General features: G+C 49.9%; 1 protein-coding gene and 1 long non-coding RNA gene across 3 annotated transcripts in view; both read right to left on the bottom strand.

Moving 5' to 3' along the window:
- Positions 1-74: 74 nt before the first annotated feature.
- Positions 75-3,683, bottom strand: LOC310708922. Its single transcript, XR_014527215.1, has 3 exons — positions 3,374-3,683; positions 1,676-2,971; positions 75-1,042 (listed from the first exon to the last, which is right to left on the bottom strand). It is a non-coding gene; the product is annotated as an uncharacterized lncRNA (long non-coding RNA).
- A 10,312-nt stretch (positions 3,684-13,995) lies between these two features.
- VSTM2L (V-set and transmembrane domain containing 2 like) overlaps positions 13,996-22,125 on the bottom strand; it is a 107,150-nt gene continuing 99,020 nt past the window's right edge. The window contains exons 4-5 of one of the 2 annotated variants that reach the window (XM_083507753.1): positions 16,175-16,460; positions 13,996-15,289 (exon numbers count right to left, since the gene is read on the bottom strand). In XM_083507753.1, the coding sequence (XP_083363879.1) occupies positions 15,282-15,289; positions 16,175-16,460 (294 nt within the window). In that variant the 3' untranslated portion in view covers positions 13,996-15,281. Of the gene's footprint in view, positions 16,461-22,125 lie in introns of both variants that reach the window. The other variant, XM_083507752.1, reaches the window with a different exon arrangement.

The following is a 22,125-nucleotide window of genomic DNA, read 5'->3' as shown; positions in this document are numbered from 1 at the left end:
GGTTCCCCTGTTACTCCAAGTTATTAAAGTATTCAGGTGCCCCGAGTCACTATGTTGACCATATTTGTTCGTAGGTCAAGGTGGGAGTCCTCAGCCATGTTCCTCCTGGCTTACAAATGAAGTGAAGTCAGATCAAGCAGGCAGGAAGTTGTCCTTTGCCTTTGGCTTCTGCCATCGTGCTCTGGACACCTTTGTCCATGTTTCCCTTCTTTCGACAAGGGCGTTTTTGAAGTGGAGCAGCTGCTGCAGGCGGCAGGGCTGCTTGAAAGAGCAAATAGTAGAAAGCAAGGAGAACAGACCCCCAAATCCCTGGCTGAAATCGCGTCTGAATATAAATCACTCAGGTATGCACTAGCACGGGGTGAATCGGTGATGTGAAATGTGGATTTTCCGGGTGAGTCTGGATGGCATGCAGGGTTAATGCAAAGTAGCTGCCCTTCTTCCAGAGAGTTGGGGAGGGGGTTGTGCCAGGCCTGTGTTGATATCTGACTACTTCAGTAAAAACTTCTGTCATGTCTCTTCTAACCTGCGCTCTACGTGGGGCTACCTTTGAAGGTGACCCGGAAACTGCAATTAATCCAGAATGCGGCAGCTAGACTGGTGACTGGAAGTGGCTGCTGGGACCACAGAAACACTGGTCTTGAAAGACCTACACTAGCTCCCAGTATGTTTCCGAGCACAATTCAAAGTGTTGGTGTTGACCTTGAAAGCCCTAAACGGCCTCAAAGGCCCAGTAGACCTGAAGGAGCGTCTCCACCCCCATCATCCAGCCCGGACACTGAGATCCAGCTCCGAGGGCCTTCTGGCGGTTCCCTCTCTGCGAGAAGCCAAGTTACAGGGAAGCAGGCAGAGGGCCTTCTTGGTAGTGGCGCCCGCCCTGTGGAACGCCCTCCCAGCAGATGTCAAGGCAATAAACAACTATTTTACTTTTAAAAGACACCTGTTTAGGGAAGTTTTTAATGTCTGACGCTGTATTGTTTTTGATATTTGCACTAACACGGGGATGAATCGGTGATGTGAAATGTGGATTTTCCGGGTGAGTCTGGATGGGCCCTAGTTAGGGATGCTTGACTTTCCTGTAGGTTAAAAAAAAGTCTTGCAGTTTTCTGAAATCCTTGTCTTGCCAAATATCTTGGCTGCTGCTGAATTTCAAGAGGATGGAAGCATGTGCAGATGCGTAGGGAATGTTGCAGTTTTGCAGTGAGTTCATGCAAAATCCGCCCTTGTTAGCTTGAAGCAAAGAATCCAGATATCTTCCCCCTTCCATCCTGCACCATCTCAGGCCAAGGAAATTCAGTGCTCCCTTCTTTGGGAACGTGAGGAGGTGAAAAGGCATGGTTCCTTCAGTTGGAGAGGCAAAAAACCTGCCTGTGTAGATTTTCAAGAGACTGATGAGCCCCGAAGCAAAGAGTGATCCGTTACCCAGGAGCAGCCCAATGCGAAACTTTGCCACCTGCCTCCTCGCTTCTCCACCAATTATTTATCGCAGGCAATCTTTGCAAACTCCGCCACCCATTAATCTCGTTGCTTGGTGGAACCGTTCAAAATATAGTGTGATTTTTAAAACACGGGGGGAGAGAGAGAAATAGGATGCCACTCTTTCTAACAACGTTGCCATTAAATGCTTGGACTTGCTTCCGAAATAGTAGATCTGTCGGAGTCGTTATTCTGCAGCCATGAATGGCATGCAGGGTTAATGCAAAGTGGCTGTTGCACGAGGGGCTGCCTTTCTTCCAGAGAGTTGGGGAGGGGGTTGCGCCAGGTCGGTGTTGATATCTGACTACTTCAGTAAAAACTTCTATCATGTCTCTTCTAACTTGCGCTCTACGTGGGGCTACCTTTGAAGGTGACCCGGAAACTGCAATTAATCCAGAATGCGGCAGCTAGACTGGTGACCGGGAGTGGCTGCCAGGACCATAGAACACCGGTCCTGAGAGACCTACATTGGCTCCCAGTATTTTTCTGAGCACAATTCAAAGTGTTGGTTCTGACCTTTAAAGCCCTAAACGGCCTTGGTCCTGTATACCTGAAGGAGTGTCTCCACCCCCATCGTCCAGCCTGGACACTGAGATCCAGCTCCGAGGGCCTTCTGGCGGTTCCGTCACTGCGAGAAGTGAGGTTACAGGGAACCAGGCAGAGGGCCTTCTCGGTGGTGGCGCCCACCCTGTGGAACGCCCTCCCACCAGATGTCAAGGCAATAAACAACTATTTTACTTTTAAAAGACACCTGAAGGCGGCCCTGTTTAGGGAAGTTTTTAATGTCTGACGCTGTATTGTTTTTGATATTTGGTTGGAAGCCGCCCAGAGTGGCAGGGGAGACCCAGTCAGATGGGCGGGGTATAAATAATAAATTATTGTTATTATTTTCTCTAAACTAAAAAATTCCCAAATGTTGCCCCCTTTCCTCCTGGGGGGGTCTCTCCACCCCTTGATCATTTCTGGCAGCCCTTTTCTGAACCCCTCCCAACTCTGCGATATCCTCATTTGTTGTGTTTCGATGGTACAAGAAAGTGGGAGGGAGGGAAAGAGATGGAGCGGCAGGAATGTCTAGTTAGTTCCTCAACGAAGGTGGAAAACAGGCCTGCTGGCATAAAAAAAATGGAGCAAGCAGACTCTTCTTTTTTTTCTATCTCCCTGTATTTGATTTCTGGGTCCCCCTGGGCACCTCTCCTCCTTCCTGGCCCATTAAGGGCTTTAGCATAAAAGGTGAGGCTTGTCCACATCACATCTATTGATTACAGAGCAAGGTTTACAGCGCTACAGATGAAGCAGCTGTCAGAGGAAAGGCAGATTTTTCTGGTGTCGTTTGTTAGGGAATAAAAGAGACATTAGAGCATCAAAGCCTCTCCGCGTGTCAGGATTCCCGGGAGAAGGTCGAGGGGAGGGGCACGGGCTCTTGTCTTTTGTTCTCCAGCAAATGGATCGGCTGCCTTTCCCAGGGAGGGCCGATTCCGATAAATTGAATCCAGGGCTGTGATCCAGAAGAGAAGAAAAAGGATAATCTTGTCACCTGAATGAATGATGGCAGTTCACACTGGGCGTTCATACTCAAGGTAGCCGCAGGGACAAGCAGCCACCTCTCCGTGGCACTGGAGAAAGGGGGCAAATTAATGTTTTCCTCCCTTTCTCATGGAGTCAGCCAGTTAGGCAGGGTGAGGCCACTGCTTCAGGCGGCAGAAGCACCCCAGGGGGCAAGGTGGGGTCCGTTTCGGGCAAGATCTCACACCAAATCAGTGTGACCTTGTCCCAAATGGGTGCCTATGGCAGTGCAACTTCTGCCCCAGTGGGAGCAGAGGCAGGTAGGTGGGGGTAGGGGTGTCAGCAGGGTAAAATGGGACACCCTGCCCCACTTTCTCATAACGCTAAAACTCACCTGCATCTAATGACGCTGAATGTTGGAAGATTCAGGCAGATAAAAGAGTCTTTCAAGTAGGATGTAATCCACTGGGAGCAGTCAAACACAACATTCCTTGTTTTCCTAGAGAAGACATGCATTTTCTCCTGGCTGGAGCATCCCTCCTCTGCATGTGACTAGAGGTGGGCATGACCTTACCTGTCCAGGTCACAATAGGACAAGGCATGCTGCCACTCTTTCTGACTTCCTCCATTGTTGGAGTAGCTTTTTAGCTAGGACTGCTCTGCCAGCTTCTCAGCTAGCAGAAGCACTGGGATTATCCCCCCATATGGGGTAGAGCCACATGTATCTATGTCTGCCTTCAGGAATCCAACTGTGAACTGATGTGAGTAAACTTCTTTTATTGACCGAATAAGAGTGTCATGTCTTTATTCTTTTATTTTCCCCCCATATTTTTTTTATTAGTTTTCCACCAAATTTTTAAACACGTAAACAAAAAAACAAACATAAATCCTAACCTTATTTAAACTAATCTTATTAACATGGTTTGTGCCTTTGTTCTCTTCAAGGGATTGAAGGGAGTTTACCAGGAACGTACAATTTAATCTGAGACAGACTGAATTGTATACAAGTGAGAGGCTCACACATGCCTGCAACCAGCTATCTGCTGTGCATGTAAAAAGGGGAATGTAAACTCTGCTAAGTAAAGGAACTTGCTAGCGCAAGTTAGGAAGGATAGTAATAAACAATATATCATCTCCTTCCACCCTGACCATTCCCACACTTCACACAGTGAGCAGTTGAGCTGCGGAACTCCCTCCCTCATGAGGCCGTGATGGCCACCAAGTTGGATGGCTTTGAAAGAAGATTAGGCGAATTCATGGAGGAGGAGAGGGCTCTCCATGGCTATTGCCACAATGGCTCTGCTGCGCCCTGGAGGCAGCGATGCTTCTGAATTCCGGATGCTGGAAACCACAGGTGGAGAGAGGGCTGCTCTTGTGCTCAGTTTCTGCTTGTGGGAAGAAGCATCTGATTGGCCACTTTGAGAACCGGATGCTGGACTAGAGGGCTGTTAGGGTAGTGTCAGGTGTGCGTGCAGGAGCCAGGCCCTGTGACCAGTAGGACTTTGCAGGACTGGGGCCTTCCCAAGTTTGTTCTGGGGAGGCAAGGCGCGGCCACACAGGTGAGGCCGATTGGTAACTCACAGCATCTGGTGGCAAGAGCCGGGAAGGGATATAAGGTCAGCATTTTCCCTTTGGCTCTTTGCCACAGCAACACGCTTCCTGCCTTGCTGTGTTTGACTCCTTGACCCCTTGCTTCTTGAACCTCGGACCCCTGACTTGATGACTCCTTGCTTCTTGAACCTCGGACCCCTGACTTCATGACTCTTTGCTTCTTAATCCTCAGACCCTTGGCTACTTGACTCCTGGCTCTCTGACCTTCAGACTCTTGGCTTTCTGACTCCTGACTCCTGGCTTCTGGATTCCCGTTCCTGCTCCCACCCCGCCATCTTGCCCCCAGTCCCAATGTCCCCTGCCGGGACTTTGATCACCCGTGAACCAGACCGTGACAGGTAGCCTTGGGTAGCCCTCTCCTCTGCCATGAATTTGTCCAATCCTCATTTAAAGACATCCAAATAATAATAATTTATTATTTATGCCCCACCCATCTGGCTGGGCTTCCCCAGGCACTCTGGGCAGTTTCCAACAAAATATTAAAATACAGTAATGCATCAAAATTAAAAGCTTCCCTAAACAGAGCTGCCTTCAGATGTCTTCTAAAAGTCTGGTAGTTGTTGTTCTCTTTGACATCTGATGGGAGGGTGTTCAACAGGACAGGTGTCACTACCGAGAAGGCCCTCTGCCTGGTTCCCTGTAACTTGGCTTCTCACAGTGAGGGAACTGCCAGAAGGCCCTCGGTGCTGGACCTCAGTGTCCGGGCTGAACGATGGGGGGTGGAGATGCTCCTTCAGGTATACAGGACCGAGCCCTACAGGACCGAGACCATTTAGGGCTTTCAAGGGGTCAGTGCCAACACTTTGACTTGTGCTCAGAAACGTACTGGGAGCCAGTGCAGATCTCTCAGGACCGGCGTTATGTGGTATTGGCGGCCGCTCCCAGTCACCAGTCTAGCTGCCGCGTTCTGGATTAGTTGTAGTTTCCGGGTCACCTTCAAAGGTAGCCCCACATAGAGCACATTGTAGTAGTCCAAGCGAGAGATAACCAGAACATGCACCACTCTGGCGAGACAGTCCGCGATCAGATAGGGTCTCAGCCTGCGTACTAGTTGGCCGCCTCTTCCAGGAAAGAGTTGCATCTCAACTTTGCTCATTGCAAAACAAGACACAAAGTGTTGGGCAGGGTGTGTTTGTGTGAATGAGACCAAATTTAAATGTGCTTAAGGGGGCAGGAAAGTCACATTGAGCTCCCTTTGGCTGGGGAGGAGGCTGGACCCCAGATCGGGAGAGAAGGGCCCCCACATACTGCTTTCTTCCTGAGGGATTCATCCTGTTCCCTGGAACTTGGGCAGGCTACAGGTGGCAGAGCAGGTAGGAGGAAACTCAAGGAACCCCCCCAAAAAAATTACAACCCCCTCCCCAAAAAACCTGCAGAGCCATCCAACCTTCAGGTTCTGTTTTGAAGCAAGAGGCAGAAGCTTGCAAACTGGCAGCTGAGGGATGCCTTTAAAAATCCAGTGCAAAGCTTTGATTCTTTTTTGGTTTGCAAATGGAGCAAACTTAATATGCAAAGCACTAGCTGAGAATAAATAGGCAGCGTGAAAATGTCATTTCCACACAGTCACTTTTCTGACCATTATGCCGCTTCAAACAAAAGCAATTTACTCTGCCTATAATAAAGCCAAGGTGATAACGAAGCTCTTGAGTCACTTCTGCCCCCTCCCCCTCCCCCGCTGCCCTCGTCCTCCCAGCCAGACACCACCATAAAAATGGGAACATGAACCATCCTGCCTGGAGCCTTCAAGCTTCCCAGAGAATTTCTAATGGCGCCATAAACTTAGAGAAACATCTTGTTTCCTGTGCAAAGAGGGCCATAACCTGGGCAGGGGAGCCAGAGGTGGGGAAATCAATGCCTTGATGGGACGGTTAAGCTGGGTCACAAGTCTATAAGAGAGGCGTCAAGGGGAGCAGAAAGGGGGGCCTTGTAGGGGTCACTGTGGGTAGGGGTCATCTCAGGGCGTCCCATGGTATGCAGGGCCACTGTTTAAATTCTTTTGTATCCTTAACCGGATGTCCATTTACAGTTCTATCCATCTATCAGATAGATAGATAGATAGATAGATAGATAGATAGATAGATAGATAGATAGAGGATAGACTTGTAGAGTTGAAAGGGACCCCTAAGGGTCATCTAGTCCAACCCCCTGCAATGCAGGAACCTCAACTAGATCATACGTGACAATGACCATCCAACCTCTCCTTAGAAACCTCCAAGGAAGGAGAGTCCACAATCTCCCGAGGGAGACTGTTCCACTGTCCAAAAGCTCTTACTGTCAGAAAGTTCTTCCTAATGTTAAGTCAGAATCTCCTTTCTTGTAACTTGAAGTCACAGGTTCGAGTCCTACCCTCCAGAGCAGGAGAAAACAAGCTTGCTCCATCTTTCATGGGACAGCCTTTGAGATATATGATGATGATGATGATGATTTTGTCATTTATACCCCACTCATCTTGCTGGGTTTCCCCAGCCACTCTGGGTGGCTTACAAGACATATAAAACCACAGCAAAGCATCAACCATTAAAAACTTCCCAATACTGGACTGCCTTCAGGTGGCTCTCATATCTCCTCTCAGTCTCCTCTTTTCCAGGCTAAACACACCCAGCTCCTTCAACCGTTCCTCATCAGGCTTGGTTTCCAGACCAGTGATTGTCTTGGTTGGCCTCCTCTGTACCCATTCCAGCTTGTCAACATCCTTCTTAAATTGTGGTGCCCAGAATTAGTCACAGTATTCCAGGTGTGGTCTGACCAAGGCTGAATAGAGCGGGACTATGACTTCTTCCCATGATCTGGACTCTAGACTTCTGTTGGTGCAGCCTAGAATAGCATTAGCTTTTTCTCCTGCTGCATCACACTGTTGACTCATGTTCAGCTTGTAGTTCACCAAGACCCCTGGATCCTTTTCACAAGTACTGCTAGTAAGCAAGGTGTCCCCCATCCTATCTTTGTGCATCTGGTTCTTCCTGCCTAAGTGCAGAACCTGACATTTCTGCCTGTTGAAATGCATTCCTTTAGTTTAGGCCCATTTTCCAATCTGTTAAATCCCCGTTGTGTCTTCTACAGCATTGCTACCCTTCCCAATTTGGTGTCATCTGCAAATTTCATGAGAATCCCTTCAATTCCTTCATCCAAGTTGTTTCTAAAGATGTTGAACGACAACGGGCCCAGGACAGAACTCTGCGGCCCAAGACAGAACTCCCACTTGCCACCTTTTCCCCAGGAAGACAAGGAACGGTTAGAGAGCACTGTTTGGGTTATCTCCCCAGAGATCCACAAAAATACACTTCCAATTCTGTCTGCCCCCAGCAATGAATTTTCTGAAGATTTTGTCTGGTTCAGTTTGTGTTGCCGCTTCCTCAGCGCTGTCAACTGTGTGCTGCTGAACTCCCTTCAGAGAGCATCTCTTGGCATCTGGAAGAGAATAATGGAATCATAGAACTGCAGAGTTGTAAGGGACCCCACGAGTCATCTAGTCCACCCCCATGCAATGCGGGAATCTCAGCTAAATAATCCCTGACAGGTGGCCATCCAACCTCTGCTTAAGAACCTCCAAGGCAGGGAGTCCCTTCCACCGCCAAACAGCTCTTACCATCTCCTTTCTCGGAAGTTGAACCAATTGCTCCTGGTCCTAACCCCTGGAGCAGCAGAAAACAAACTTCCATGTTATAGATGGATGGATGGACAAGCTAGAAAGTACAAACTGCCCTTTGATTTCCTGATGAAGGACGGTGATGGTGTAATAGTTAAGAGTTTTGGTCTATGACCTGGAATAAAGTAAAGGTAAAGGGACCCCTGACTATTAGGTCCAGTCGTGGCCGACTCTGGGGTTGCGGCGCTTATCTCGCTTTATTGGCCGAGGGAGCCGGCGTACAGCTTCTGGGTCATGTGGCCAGCATGACTAAGCCGCTTCTGGCAAACCGGAGCAGCACACGGAAACACTGTTTACCTTCCTGCCATAGTGGTACCTATTTATCTGCTTGCACTGGCGTGCTTTCGAACTGCTAGGTTGGCAGGAGCAGGGACCAAGCAACAGGAGCTCACCCCATTGTGCGGATTCGAATTGCTGACCTTCTGATTGGCAAGCCCTAAGCTCAGTGCTTTAGACCACAGCGCCACCTGTGTCCCTATGACCTCGAATACCCGGGTTCAAATCCCTGCTCGGCCATGCTTCTCACTGGGTGACCTCAGTCAGCCTCCCCTACCTCCCAGGGTCGTTGTGAGGATGGAATGGGTAGGAGAATGATTTGCTCCACCTTGAGCTCCTGGGGAGAATAGGAGGTATATAAATGTAATAAATAAAGTAATAATAAAAAAATTATATGTATATAAATTTAATAAGTAAATAACGAAGAACAATGTGGTCTGTGTTTCCATACAGTGGTACCTCGGGTTATGAACTTAATTTGTTCTGGAGGTGCGTTCTTAACCTGAGCCCCGCTTTTGCTAATGGGGCCTCCCACTACCACCGCGCTGCCGCCGCCGCAGCACGATTTCCGTTCTCATCTTGGGGCAAAGTTTGCAACCTGAAGCAACTACTTCTGGGTTAGCGGAGTTTGTAACCCAAAGCGTTTGCAACCCAAAGCATTTGCAACCCAAGGTACCACTGTGCTTGGGGAGCCTTATACCAAATCAGGTTATTGGTCCATCTAGCTTGTATTGTCTACACTGGCTGGCAGCAGCAATGGCTCTCCAGGCAGAGAGTGAGATCTGAACCTGGGACCTTTTGCATGCATGGGAAGCAGACGCTCTCCCACTTTTTCAGGCTGGAACCTGCAACAGTTCCGTTTCCGCGGCAGTCAGACTCCCTTCCGAGAGCATCTCCTGGCGCCTGGATTCCAGAGCAGAATCATGGAACTGGAAGGGACCACGAGGGTCATCTAGTCCAACCCCCTGCAATGCAGGAATCCTTTTGCCCAGCGTGGGCTCGAACCCACAACCCATGAGATTAGAGAGTCCCGTGCTCTACCAAACAGAAGTGGGAGCAGCCCCAGGTTCAGAGAGTGAAGGTGAATAAAGAATGGACAGTACTTAAAGAGTATTAAAAAAATTATTGTGATAACAAAAATCTCCTGGCAGACCTCGAACGATTCTTGTAATCTATAGGTGATAAATAACAAAACGTCTTGAAAAGAATTGGGAGAACGAAAAACAACAACAAGGCAGTGTGTGTAAAATAACAAAATGAGAAACAGTACAATGAGAATAATCAGAAGTTTATTTTATGTATTCCATGTTTCATTCTTTTCTTTTGTTTTTCTGTATAATATGTGCATGTAGTTTGTATATATTGTATTATTGTGTACTGTTGTGTAAGCGAGAGCAACCCCATGTTCAGAGATGCCGCGTGTGGGTGAGAGAGGTCAGCAAAGAGTGCTGTGCATTGTCCGCACCATGTGCCAGCGGTGTGCAATGCGCAGGCTCTTCTCCGTCCATTTTCCCCCTCCTTGGTCCAGCCAGGGCTGCTGCACCTTGACAGCTGCAAGGGCAGGCAGAAATCAAGCGCTCCCCCAGCACAGAGATGTGGTGAAGTGGGAGGGGGCTGTGCAAAGTCCCTTGCTAGCCTGAGGCTCTGTTTTTATTTGCATTTCCTCACTGGCCAGGCTCCTGCGTCTGGAGCGCATCATGGAATTGCTTATTTATTCCTCTTCATTTGGAGGCGGGGGGGGGGAGCCTCCCATCAGCCTTGGGCAAACCTCAGCCGGCCCCCACTTTCCACTCTTCCGCCTCTTGCTGGGTGAGACGTAAGTTTGCTTGACAGGAGGCATAAGAAGGGCAGACAAAGCGCGAAATCACCGTCCGGGGAAGATAGACAAGCGAGGCCTGGGGACGGTTGCAGAGAGGCTGTGTATTTCTTTCCTGACAAGACCGTCAGGGCTACTTATGGAGCTGTGCACAAGTTCACCCCCCCTTCTCTCTCTGCGTAAGGGGGTGATTGTGGGGCAGAGGAGAAGGAAGAGAGATCGTCCTGGTCTACGAGGTCTCAGCCTCTGCCTCTCTTTGGGACATCTGGGGAGATGAAAAAGGATCTGGAGACAAAGCCTCCATCATCATCATCACCTTATATTATTATTATTATTATTATTATTATTATTATTATTATTATTATTAATGAATTAATTTAAATTGGAGCGAATGAGGTGTGGGGACACATTGTGCTCCTTCTGGGGTCCTTTGTCCACCTTTGGTCCCCATCCTGCACTCAGGTCTCACCTGTGGCTCCTAGAAGCTGTCAGCATACGACAGCAAACACACCCCAGGAATGGCTTTGACTGGCTGGCGAAACCAGGTGAGGGGATCCGAAGGGTCTCAAACTATCTGGGAGTTAAGAACTTCCCCTGCATGCAAAGACAGGCTCCGGTGGATGGGCGAGGCCAATAGTGGGCCCAACCACCAGGAAGGTGGGTTCTGCCTGTGCTACAGAGGGAAGTGAGGGACACCTGGGAAGGTAGCTCATCCAGGAGAAGGAAAACTCTGATCCTAAACTTCCCCTGCCTTTGTGGCAATACTTGTGGGAAAGACTTTGGGAGTAAACCCTGAGGGAAAGTCCGTACCCTCAGCCTTGTGGGAAATCTTTGGGAGAAGAAAAAGCTAAGGTGTAAACCCTACACAGGGATGCGGGTGGCACTGTGGGTTAAACCACAGAGCCTAGGACTTGCCGATCAGAAGGTCGGCGGTTCGAATCCCCGCGACAGGGTGAGCTCCCGTTACTCGGTCCCTGCTCCTGCCAACCTAGCAGTTCGAAAGCACGTCAAGTGCAAGTAGATAAATAGGTACCGCTGCAGTGGGAAGGTAAACGGCGTTTCCGTGCGCTGCTCTGGTTCGCCAGAAGTGGCTTAGTCATGCTGGCCACATGACCCGGAAGCTGTACACCGGCTCCCTCGGCCAATAAAGCAAGATGAGCGCTGCAACCCCAGAGTCGGCCACAACTGGACCTAATGGTCAGGGGTCCCTTTACCTTTACCTTTTTAAACCCTACAAAAATCCAGAGGGGATTCACTAAGATGGTTGGGTGGCGCCTTGTATGCCTCCTCCTGGCAGCTCCTGCAGCCAAAAGTAATTCAGAAGCATTGCTACGTCCAACTGTGGAGGCAGCACAGTCATAATGGCCAGTTGCCGCTGATAGCCCTTTCTTCCATGAATTGCTACAATCCTCTTTTTAAGTTATCCACAGTGCAGACCCACCAACTGTCCTGTTTTAAGCGGGACATCCCAGATCACAGCAGCCAATCCCGTCTTCTGTTTTTGGTTTGGCTCTCTGGCGTGAGCACCAGACCAAAAGATGAGTGTTAAGTTGTGGGTGAACATATCACATGACACAGCGATTCTTCAAACAGCTTTTGTTTATTCACAGGCCGGAACAGTGGCGTAGCGTGGGTTGTCAGCACCCGGGGCAAGGCAAGTAATTTGCGCCCCCTAACCCGTGGATTTTAGCACCCGAGTGCAAGCGCGCCCCCCCATGTTGCACCCGGTGCGGCCGGCACCCTTGGCACCCCCCACGCTATGCCACTGTTCCAACGTTCAGCTTCACTGGATGCCCACGAGTTATATTGTACAGAGAGAGGGATAAAAACTTTCCTCTCTGTCCACTCTCTCCTTGCCATGCCTTAGTTTTGCAGGCTTCTCTCCTGTCGCCTCTTGCTTGCCTTTTCTCTAAACTAAAAACAAACCCAATGCTGCCGCCTTTCCTCAGGGCACCGGCTCCATCCCCTTGCTTAGATTCCCTCTACCAAAGCTGAAAGCAGCCTGAAGTTCCTCCTGATCGTGAATGGGAAACAGCTGGCCAGGGAAGGGATCTCTTCCTAACCTGCTCCACGGAGCCCGTTCCTTGCAAGCGCTCCGTGTCCCTCGGATGGCGAGCGCCTTTGGAAACGCGGAGCAGGCGCTTGCCGGCGAGCAGCCCCCCCGCCCCTTCCCAAGCTAATCCTTTTAAAACCGAAAGCCCCTTAACCCGCTGGCGAGAGGTTTAGCCGGGCCTCGCCCGCCCACCGGCTTCCTCTCGGAGGTTTTTGGGGAGCGCAGGGCGCGGCGAGGCCCGGCGGCGCGTTGGGGTGCGGAGGCTGCCCATGCCGGCCAGGCGTCGGTGGCGGCACCGGCGCTGCTGCAGCAGCTGCTCCTGCGAACAATGAGTGGAGCGCAGCCGCAGCGGCGGCGGGGCGCTAGGGCGCAAGGCTGGTGGTGGCTGCGGGGAGCCCGGCGGAGGAAGGAACTTGTCCCTTCCCTCTGGACTCGCGCCCCCCCAGATGTTGCGCCCGGTGCGGCCGGCACCCCTGGCACCCCCCACGCTACGCCACTGGGCCGGAACAGAACTGAACTGAAGGGTTCAGTCAGCCTGCTTATATAGAGCTCCACTACAATGTAACTGTAACAATTTTCTAAAACTATCCAATTACTGAATGTCACTTTCGATCCCTTATTTGCATGACTATCTACAGTATCCCTCTGCTGGCCCAGGGTGAGAACTTCAGTACATAACAATGATCACTCTGGTGATCGTCATCATCATCAGCATGCCAGAACGCCTTCCGGTTCAGGGCTCTGGCACGACTCTGTTGATGATCGATAGAGGCACAGAGGCTTGCCTTCCTCTGCGCTTAAGCCAAAGCTGTAATGGAGAAGCAGGATTTTGGGGGTGTTAATTCTGCAAGTCCCTCCATTCCATGCTCAGGTTGTGTGTGTGTGTGTGTGTGTGTGTATAAAATTATAAATCCTAAAGTCGCCGCAGTCTCCACTGAGCTGCATTCCCACACCCCTGGAGTCTCCTGGCCTCAGCAATTTCTGTGCATGTAACACTGGTGTCAGAAATAGGCTTGTGTTTCCTGGAGAAGGAAATGTGAACCCTTCCATCCCCAACTCAGGTTGTACATACGCATAAAGAAAACCACAAATCCTAAATGCCCCACAGTCTCCGCTGATCTTCATTCCAAGGAAACTGAACCCTGGAGCTGCTGGAAACCCTCGCCACTTGGAGATTAGCAAGCACGCGACAATATACTGTATTTCTCGCTCTATAAGACGCACCAGACCACAAGGCGCACCTAGTTTTTGGAGGAGGAAAACAAGAAAAAAAATATTCTGAATCTCCGAAGCCAGAACAGCAAGAGGGATCGCTGTGCAGTGAAAGCAGAAATCCCTCTTGCTGTTCTGGCTTCTGTGATAGTTGTGCAGCCTGCATTCACTCCATAAGACACACACACATTTCCCCTTACTTTTTAGGAGAGAAAAAGTGAGTCTTATAGAGCAAAAAATATGGTATTTGCCTCCTTCCTCAAACCACCCACCCACAGACCCGCCCCAGTCATGCCTGACGGGCTCCCAGGCTCCCGGTCATTGCCTTCAACTTCTTTTCCATGACACTTCAGAGTGTGCCCCAGGCGCGTTTGATACGAATGAAGACTCGGAGATGGCAAGCCCATTTAAAGAACTTTATTCGCTTCAGCTGGTTACAGACTGGTTTGTGTGGTGCAGGTAAGGGCAGGGCATTGTGGGAAAGCTGCTTGCCTCCCCTCTTAGTGCAGTGTAGGGGGCTCCTACCCTGGGCCTGGAGTCACAGAGCTGTAAGGAAGGGGTCGTTACTCGTAGCCAGCTAGGCTGGCCCTCTGCCCAGAGGCAGCAGCAGCAGCAGCAGGAAACTGTATTCTTGATGAGACACACATTGACCTCCCTTGGCTGGCTACCTTTCCCTGCACCAGTCTTGCCTGCTTCTGCAAAAAACCTCCCCCGAGACATAGCAAATAGAAATATATACAAGAAGAATAGGACGGGTGTGTGTGAAAGGGGCTTGTGGAACCGGGCGGTTTGGGCCTCTGGTTTTGAAACCCAGAAAATTGGCATTTCTTGTGCAATCTGCATTTTATGCCCTCGTTTTGGGGGACCAGAATTGTTTCAGTCAGGAGCCTTGGCATCCCCAGACCCCGCTCTAAGGATTGATTTTGCAGGGCATTGGACTAGATGCTCTTTTGGGTCCCTGCAATTCTGTGTGCCCATGAGTTTTTGCCAAAGCTAGGGTGGCAGCCACCTGTGGGCGTCCACTCCCACAGGGGTGGGGTCTCATTCCCCCCCCCAGAAAGTATCCACCCAGGTGGGTCTATATTCCCAGGTTGCCCACAAATTTGACTCTACTGGTTCTCCGGCGTGGCCTCCATATCCAACTAAGGTCTGCTTCTTAAGAGATTTCTTGTTCTCACTTCCAGCAACTGAGATACAAAGACCTCGCTACAGTTGTGTCTGTGCCCCTTCTCCAGGGAGTACATAAAAAAGAGGATCCCAACCTGATCCCAAACTTTTCCCAAATTAAAAAAAAAAAATCATAAGAAGCAGTGCTGAGAATTTAATCCGCCACCCACCATTTGTGTGCTCAATAGCCAGTGATTGACAGCTCTTGGACCTGAGCTCCACATCAACTTTTCCAGCTGGCAAATTATCACCATATTATTGTGCTCTAGTACCAGATTGCAGCATCGCTCTAGAATAGTATCTGGGACATAGATTGGAGTGGAGCGTTTAAAAAAGAACACAGCAATGCATGAAATCACTGTGCAAATTTGGGTGTCGTAAGAGACAACCAGTTTTATAATGGTGGCCTCCCGTGTTTTTTGAGATGGGATTTCCAGGGGCCAGCACCCCCAAGAATGCATCCTGCTGGTTCTCCACACAGCTACAAAGAGGTGCCACTTGGAAAACTCATTGGGGCTGGGTCAGTGTCCTGGGAATGCAGGAGGGAGAAACAGTCAGTTATATTTACAATATACAGTCATCAACTTCATAGTTACACAGTTTGATACTAGTGAATTAAAACGGATGGTCTAAACGGCATCCCTCGGGCGTCTCATTTTACAAAGCAAGGCGGAGCATCTCCGGGGGGTTCACAAATGGCATAAGAAGCTAGCAATGCAAAGGTGAGGAGGGTGAGGCCCAGGCGTGGCTTAAAGTGTCCCCAGAGCTGGGGGAAGGTCCAGCTTTGAATTAAACCTCCTCACAGCAAGGCAGGTGGCCTCAGGCCCATGTTCGGACACCCTAATACTTCCAAAAAGAAAATCAGAGAAGACACTCCTGCTTGGACGCCCGTAAAGGTGCCAGGGGGCATCCACAGCTGTGTTCCTTGGGGAAGATGCCCTCTCCTACCCATGTGGACATAGGCAGTCAGCAGGACAGTGTAACCCAGCCAACTGGGCTCCCTCCGTTTAAATCCACCCTGGAGCGGCTCCGTGTTGTCTCCGGAGTCCCGTAAGCAGCCCATTGTCCATTTAAGGGGAGAAATTCATAGTTAGAAAGGAATGTTAAAAATACATATCTATATGACCGAGTGGAAGGGATGCTGACAATTAGGTTCATGCGGACGGGGTGACTCTAGTTTGTGGCATTCGTTTTACATCGGTTCCTCAGCAACCTGGCCCAAATACGGACTGGCCACTAGGATGTCATGTTCCCACCACCCAGTGGGATGGGGCAGGTGTGTGTGTGTGTGGAAGAGTGGGGGGTGGAGGAGGGAGAAACCCCATTTAGGCCATTCAGTAACACAACTCGGGACGCAACCCAGTCTAGAGGGCACAGGACGCATCGTCCACGGAGCGTTTCTTGAGCTCCTTGCCTGGCTTGTGGTGCTGGTGGTGTGGGTGGGAGCCGCTCAGTTTGCTGTGGTCAGAGAGCTGCAAGCCCAGCAGCTGGGTGTCTTGCAGGTGCCCGGTGGGGGAGCTGTGGCGGTGGGGCTCGGTGGTCTCCTCTGGTTCCACCCGCAGGTAGGCCTTCACTTTGTGGTGGCGGGCTTTGCTGTCGCTGAAGTCGATGACGCGACACTCGTAGGTGCCTTCATCCGTCGGTTTGACCCGAGAGAGCCGCAGCTTGTGGGAGATGTTACTGCCGACCACTTTCACGACCTGGAGGGGGTTGCAGGGGTTGGGCAGGGCAAGGGAGAGAGAGCACAGGATTGAAGCCACTGCAGATATTCAGGTCCCAACACAAAACTATTCCCAGACTCATCCCTACCCAGCAACCATTTTTATTCACAGCAGTGACAATACCTGCAAAAGTCATGCCGGGTTGTATCCAATAAACATCTCCTCGGAGTAGACCCAATGAAATTAATAAACCTCACTTCATTAATTCCAATGGGTCTACTATGAGTTGCACTAATATTGCATACAACACAGACTTTAATTGGCTCCAAAAGTCAAGGGGAGACCTTGTTGATGTTTCTATATGCAGAAAAAGGCTTTTGAAAATAAAGAATGGCATTTCCTTTTTGGAAACTCTTAAAGCTTTTGATTTCAGATTTGCAACAGACAATGGATTTAAGCCATTTATTCAGATTCAAAAGAAAGAAATCATACTAATGGGAGTTTATCAAAAAGGGTTAATCTGGCAAAAGGCAAAAGGAAAGGATGTCTGTTTAATATTTCTCTTAGCTTTAGATGCCTAAGCAAGTAAAATAAGAGTAAATAGTGTATAACTGGGGTAAAAATCGAAAAGTAAATAAATATGTGTGGCCAGTGTCACTGTGACGCTAACTAAACCAGGGCAATCTTTTACTGAAATGGAATGAGTAATAACTGAATCTGGTCCCTTAGCTGGAAGGGGAAAAGTGAAAAATGTGAAATCAATGTAACTGCTAATTGAGGAGTCGAAATAAAAGAAAAGATAGAATATAGTTGGTGGGTGAGAGCCAGTAAGATATGCGGGAATAAAAACAAGAAGACAGAAAATATTTGGAATTATGTGTTTCTAGACAATGTACTGCCCCACAACGGGGAAAAGTTACATTTTTCTTTCCTAGGCAGGATTTCTATAATAAAAATTGTATTGTTGCCGACTAAATTTTCTTTTCCAGCCTTTGCCAATAAAAACATCCAATCAGCAAATAACAAAATGGCAATGATTATTCTTAAAAATTATTTGGAAGAATGGAAAGAAAGAAAGGTTTAACGGCCATATTTTATATGCGGATGGGAAGAACAGGGGAGAAGTCTCAGCACCAAACTTAGAGCTGAGCTGCAGCATAAGAGCAAGTTGTGCAAATACAGCCAGTTGCACCAGGTCTGCAATATGGCAGGAAACGAAAGGGTGAAGCAGGCCCCATCGTGGATGGAGGGGCCCCTTCTGCTCAAGAATGTAGTTTCTGTAGCTGATTTGGGCTGAAATAAAACCAGGAGACTGAACATCATGTGTGCATATGAACACAAGCAGCTGCCTCACACCAACGAGTTAGATCACTGCTCCTTCTAGCTCACTATGGTCTACTCTGACTGGCAGGGATTGCAGCCAGAAGACATTCCCAGCCTCACCGGAGATGCCAGCGGGAGGCAACCTTCTGCACCTTCTGCATGCAGAGCAGACGTCCAACTTTTTTCCTCTAAAGAAAACGGCACACCGCGGCAAGATAGTGCAATCACAACTTGCGCCATTTTAACCATGTGTGCTTGAAGGCCGGCTGGTTGAAATGGCTCAACTTAAACCCAAGCGAGGTGTAGAGCTTCAAAGCTCATGTTGCGCTTGCCAAAGGAAAGAGCTTTTAAGCTCTCTGCATTGCTGGTGTGTGTGTGGGGCGGGAGGCAAGTCCTGCTCATTGTGCCGGCTCTGGGATGCTCACGCAAAATCTGGCAGGGCAACCGAGTTGCCGCAAGATCTCATGTGAGCATCCCTAGCCAGCCAGGGCCTGCGCACTAAGCTTAAAACCTCTTTTCACAGCAGGCCGGTCAAAATAGGAGCTCTCTGCCTTGCTGGCTGGGAAAGACACACTCTGCGTATGGGCTCTGGGAGCATGGGACTTTCTCCTTCTCCCCTCCACTCACCCAGTAGCCATGGGGTGGCTCCAAGGGTTGGGGCAGATGCAATTTTCGTGTATGCGTAGAATCCTTGGAGCCAAACCCTACATAAGATGCGAACATGATATAAGGTAAAGGCTGTTAGGATATTTCCGTTCCACCTTAAAAGGGAGCAGGATGTTTGTGTCACAGCCTGCGTATTTCCTGTTTTCACAGGATGTTTCTGTTGTGTCTTTGCTTTTGTTTCATTCTCTGTGTCGGAGACACTGACGCAGGCAGTCATGTCTTTCTTTGTTCTGATCAACGCTGAATAAAACTTGTAAATAATGCTCTCCTGAGTGCGACTTTTGCTGTGCATTATCTGCTGATAGAGTGTGCATGAGCTCTGGAATGTGGCAAGATATTTCAGGAAACTCATGTCACTAATTGCTGATATTGCGTGCCTACGGGAGATCGATGGATTGTCCGGCAGACGGCTTGGGGCCATGATGGACTTTGTCTCCCTGGCAGTATTCCAACAAAGGCACCCCTGACAGTTAAGTCCAGTCGCGAACGACTCTGGGGTTGTGGCGCTCATCTCACTTTATTGGCCGAAGGAGCTGGCGTACAGCTTCCGGGTCATGTGGCCAGCATGACTAAGCTGCTTCTGGCGAACCAGAGCAGCGCACGGAAACGCCGTTTACCTTCCCGCTGGAGCGGTACCTATTTATCTACTTGCACTTTGACGTGCTATCGGAATGCTAGGTTGGCAGGAGCAGGGACCGAGCAACGGGAGCTCACCCCGTCCCGGGGATTCGAACTGCCGACCTTCTGATTGGCAAGTCCTAGGCTCTGTGGTTTAGATCACAGCGCCACCCGAGTCCCTTTTCGAACATGCTATATTGAGCTGCCAAGAATTCTATCCCCTCCAAGTCTTCCCACACACTAAGGCCTCACATAACCAATAGCCAATACCTCCCTCTGACACCCTCTTACGTATTTGCCTCACTTTGATGTGACTGGCATTCTGGCCAGCCCTCCTAAGGTCTAAGTTTGCCATTAGGGAGCACGCCTCAAATTAAATGATATAAACAGGATATCCTGTTTATAAGGCTCTGGAGGGCGTGGTTTTCTTTATTGAAGAAAAATATTTTCCCCTGCGTTTTTCTACCTCGTTCCATCTTGACGCACTTCATAATTTTAGCCAGTCCCTCCTTGGTGCAATTTGTGGTTTTTCAGGTTTCTTCCATTTGCTTGTTTGCTTAAAGCCATGCTGGTTTAATTGATTTTAAGCCACCTTGAGCGGTCCGAGGCACAGAGGTTATAAATAATAAGCCAGAAAAACCCTAATCACAGACATTCAGCTAAAGCAAGCAGTGGGCAGGACTCAGCAAACTCCACCAGCCCAAGGATTTCTGCCTGCACTGGACTAGATGACTTCCCTCTCTGCCATTCTCTGCTCTCCAGCAGTCTCTTCCCAAATGGTATTGGGGCCCCCACCCTGTGACTCCACCCCGGGGCCCTTCTCCCCACGCCCCCCTCCATCGCCAGAAGATGAGATCCAGACCCCTCCAATGCGAGGCGCCCCAAGATCGATGCGGAATCGCGGGAGCTAATTAGCTTTCCTACCAAATTGATTCGCTCTCAGTATTTATCACCTAATGAAATTTAAGACTTACTCACTAGCCCGAGCTGCTGCTGCTGCTGCTGCTGCTGTTATTGGGCTGGGTCAATAAATCAGATTTTATTACCCGCCCGGAGGCTGCTGGCTCTGCTCCCTTTAATCACGCGGGATGCTAAAGGCCGCCCACCCTCTCTCCCCACTGCCCTTGTCTCCATCACCTTTGTTAGCTCACGGTTTTATAGCATCTAGGTAATGGGATCGGGGTCACACAAAAACCCACCGTGTTTCTGATGGGCTAAGGATGTGGAAAGAAGCAAAAGATGGGCTGGACTGATCTGAGCGCTGGGCAGATATACTTGGAAAAGGCCTTTCTTGAAATCAGAGCGGTCAACAGGGGATGGAGAGGAGAACGGCTTTTGCCTCTAATCCTGCCCCTGGCCTCAGACACCTCGGCACAACCTTCCTCGCAAGGGGTTGGACTAGATGATCCCGCAGGTCCCTTCTCAGGGTAACATTTGATGGTTCAATGCCTCAAGCATCTGTGCCGCATCGGGAAGCACGTGCATCACAATGCGGTGACTTCCAAGCTGGATTGCCGCAATGTGCTCTACGTGGGGCTGCCCTTGAAGACGACGCAGAAACTTCAGCTGGTCCAAAATTCAGCGTCCTGATTACCGGCTCGGGTTCCACTGAGATCTCACACAACCCCATTTTATAAGAACTGCGCCAGTTGCCCTTTCGTTTCTGGGCCCAATTCCAGGTGCTCAGGTTGGTGTTTAAAGCCCTGAATGACTCAGGCCCCAAATACCCAAAGGACCACCTCCTTCTCTACAATAGTAATACTACTACTACTACTAATTTATTATTTATACCCCACCCATCTGGCTGGGTTTCCCCAGCCACTCTGGGCAGCTTCCAAAGTATTAAAATACAGTGATCTGTTAAACATTAAAAGCTTCCCTAAACAGGGCTGCCTTCAGATGTCTTCTAAAAGTCTGGTAGTTGTTCTCTTTGACATCTGGTGGGAGGGCGTTCCACAGGGCGGGTGCCACCACTGAGAAGGCCCTCTGCCTGGTTCCCTGTAACTTGGCTTCTCGCAGAAGGCCCTCGGCGCTGGACCTCAGTACGGACCCTCTTGAATGCTGCGATCGGCAGAGGGGCCCTCTTGGTAGCCCTTCCACCTTCAGAGGCTTGTAGGGGGAGAGGGCCTTCTCTGTGGTGGCCCCTAAGCTGGGAGACTCCCTTCCTGCAGAGGCGTGCCTGGCACCTTCATTGCACAGCTGCCAGAGGATGTTCAAGAAGCACCTCTCTGCCCTGACTTTTTGACACTTTAAGTGTGAATTTTTAGGACCCACCTTGTTTTTATGGCCCCACCTGCCCTGCCTGCTCTGACGGGCTGCATGTCTGCAATCCTGACAACCACGTGAGTGAGTCTCACAAGTCAACAGTTGTCATTCAGCAGATAAAAAGGCTAACGCAATTCTAAGCTGCATCTGCAGATGTGTAGGAAATAACTGTACTGCTCTATTCCGCCTTGGTCAGACCCCAACGGGAGTCCTGTGTCCAATTCTAGGCACCCCAGATCAAGAAGGGTGCTGACAAGGAGAAGGTGCAGAGAGGAGGGCGCCCAAGATGATGGAGGGTTGGGGCTCTGTGGCCCCTGGAAGCACAACCCCTCAGCTGGCAGGGACCGCTGTGCTCAACCTGCTGCCCTTCTTGGCCTGCCTTTGCTCTGCAGCCCTCCTCTGTTCTGAGCACCAGGAGGGCCAGGAGGAGAGGTGAGAGCGGGCAAGAGCAAGAGAGAGGAGGGGCCGGGTCCCAGCTGCTTCCCTGCTTAGCCTCGGGAGGAAGGGAGTGACAAGGCCCATTGCTGGCTCTATAAATCAGATATATTGCCCATCCCCGAGGTCCCAGGAGCTGCTCTGCTGTATAATCACCTCTAGAAGTTTAAGGCCATTTGTCTACTTGCCCCTGCCTTTGTGAGCAGACAGTTTTATGGCATTTTGGTAAGGGGATGATAACAGCACATGCAAAAGAAGGAGAGGGAGAGGGAGGGAAAGAGACGCCAAACTAGACACAGGGCTAAATGCATCACATTAAATGGCTGCAATAATGAATATCTGGCACATGTGCACATGGGGTCAACATTTTCCTTCCCTGCTGCAGTCCAGACGAAAA

The sequence above is a fragment of the Podarcis liolepis genome (genome assembly GCF_965112155.1).
Source record: "Podarcis liolepis genome assembly, chromosome: 6".
Classification (NCBI taxonomy): domain Eukaryota; kingdom Metazoa; phylum Chordata; class Lepidosauria; order Squamata; family Lacertidae; genus Podarcis; species Podarcis liolepis.
This window is presented reverse-complemented; position numbering and strand designations above follow the sequence as displayed.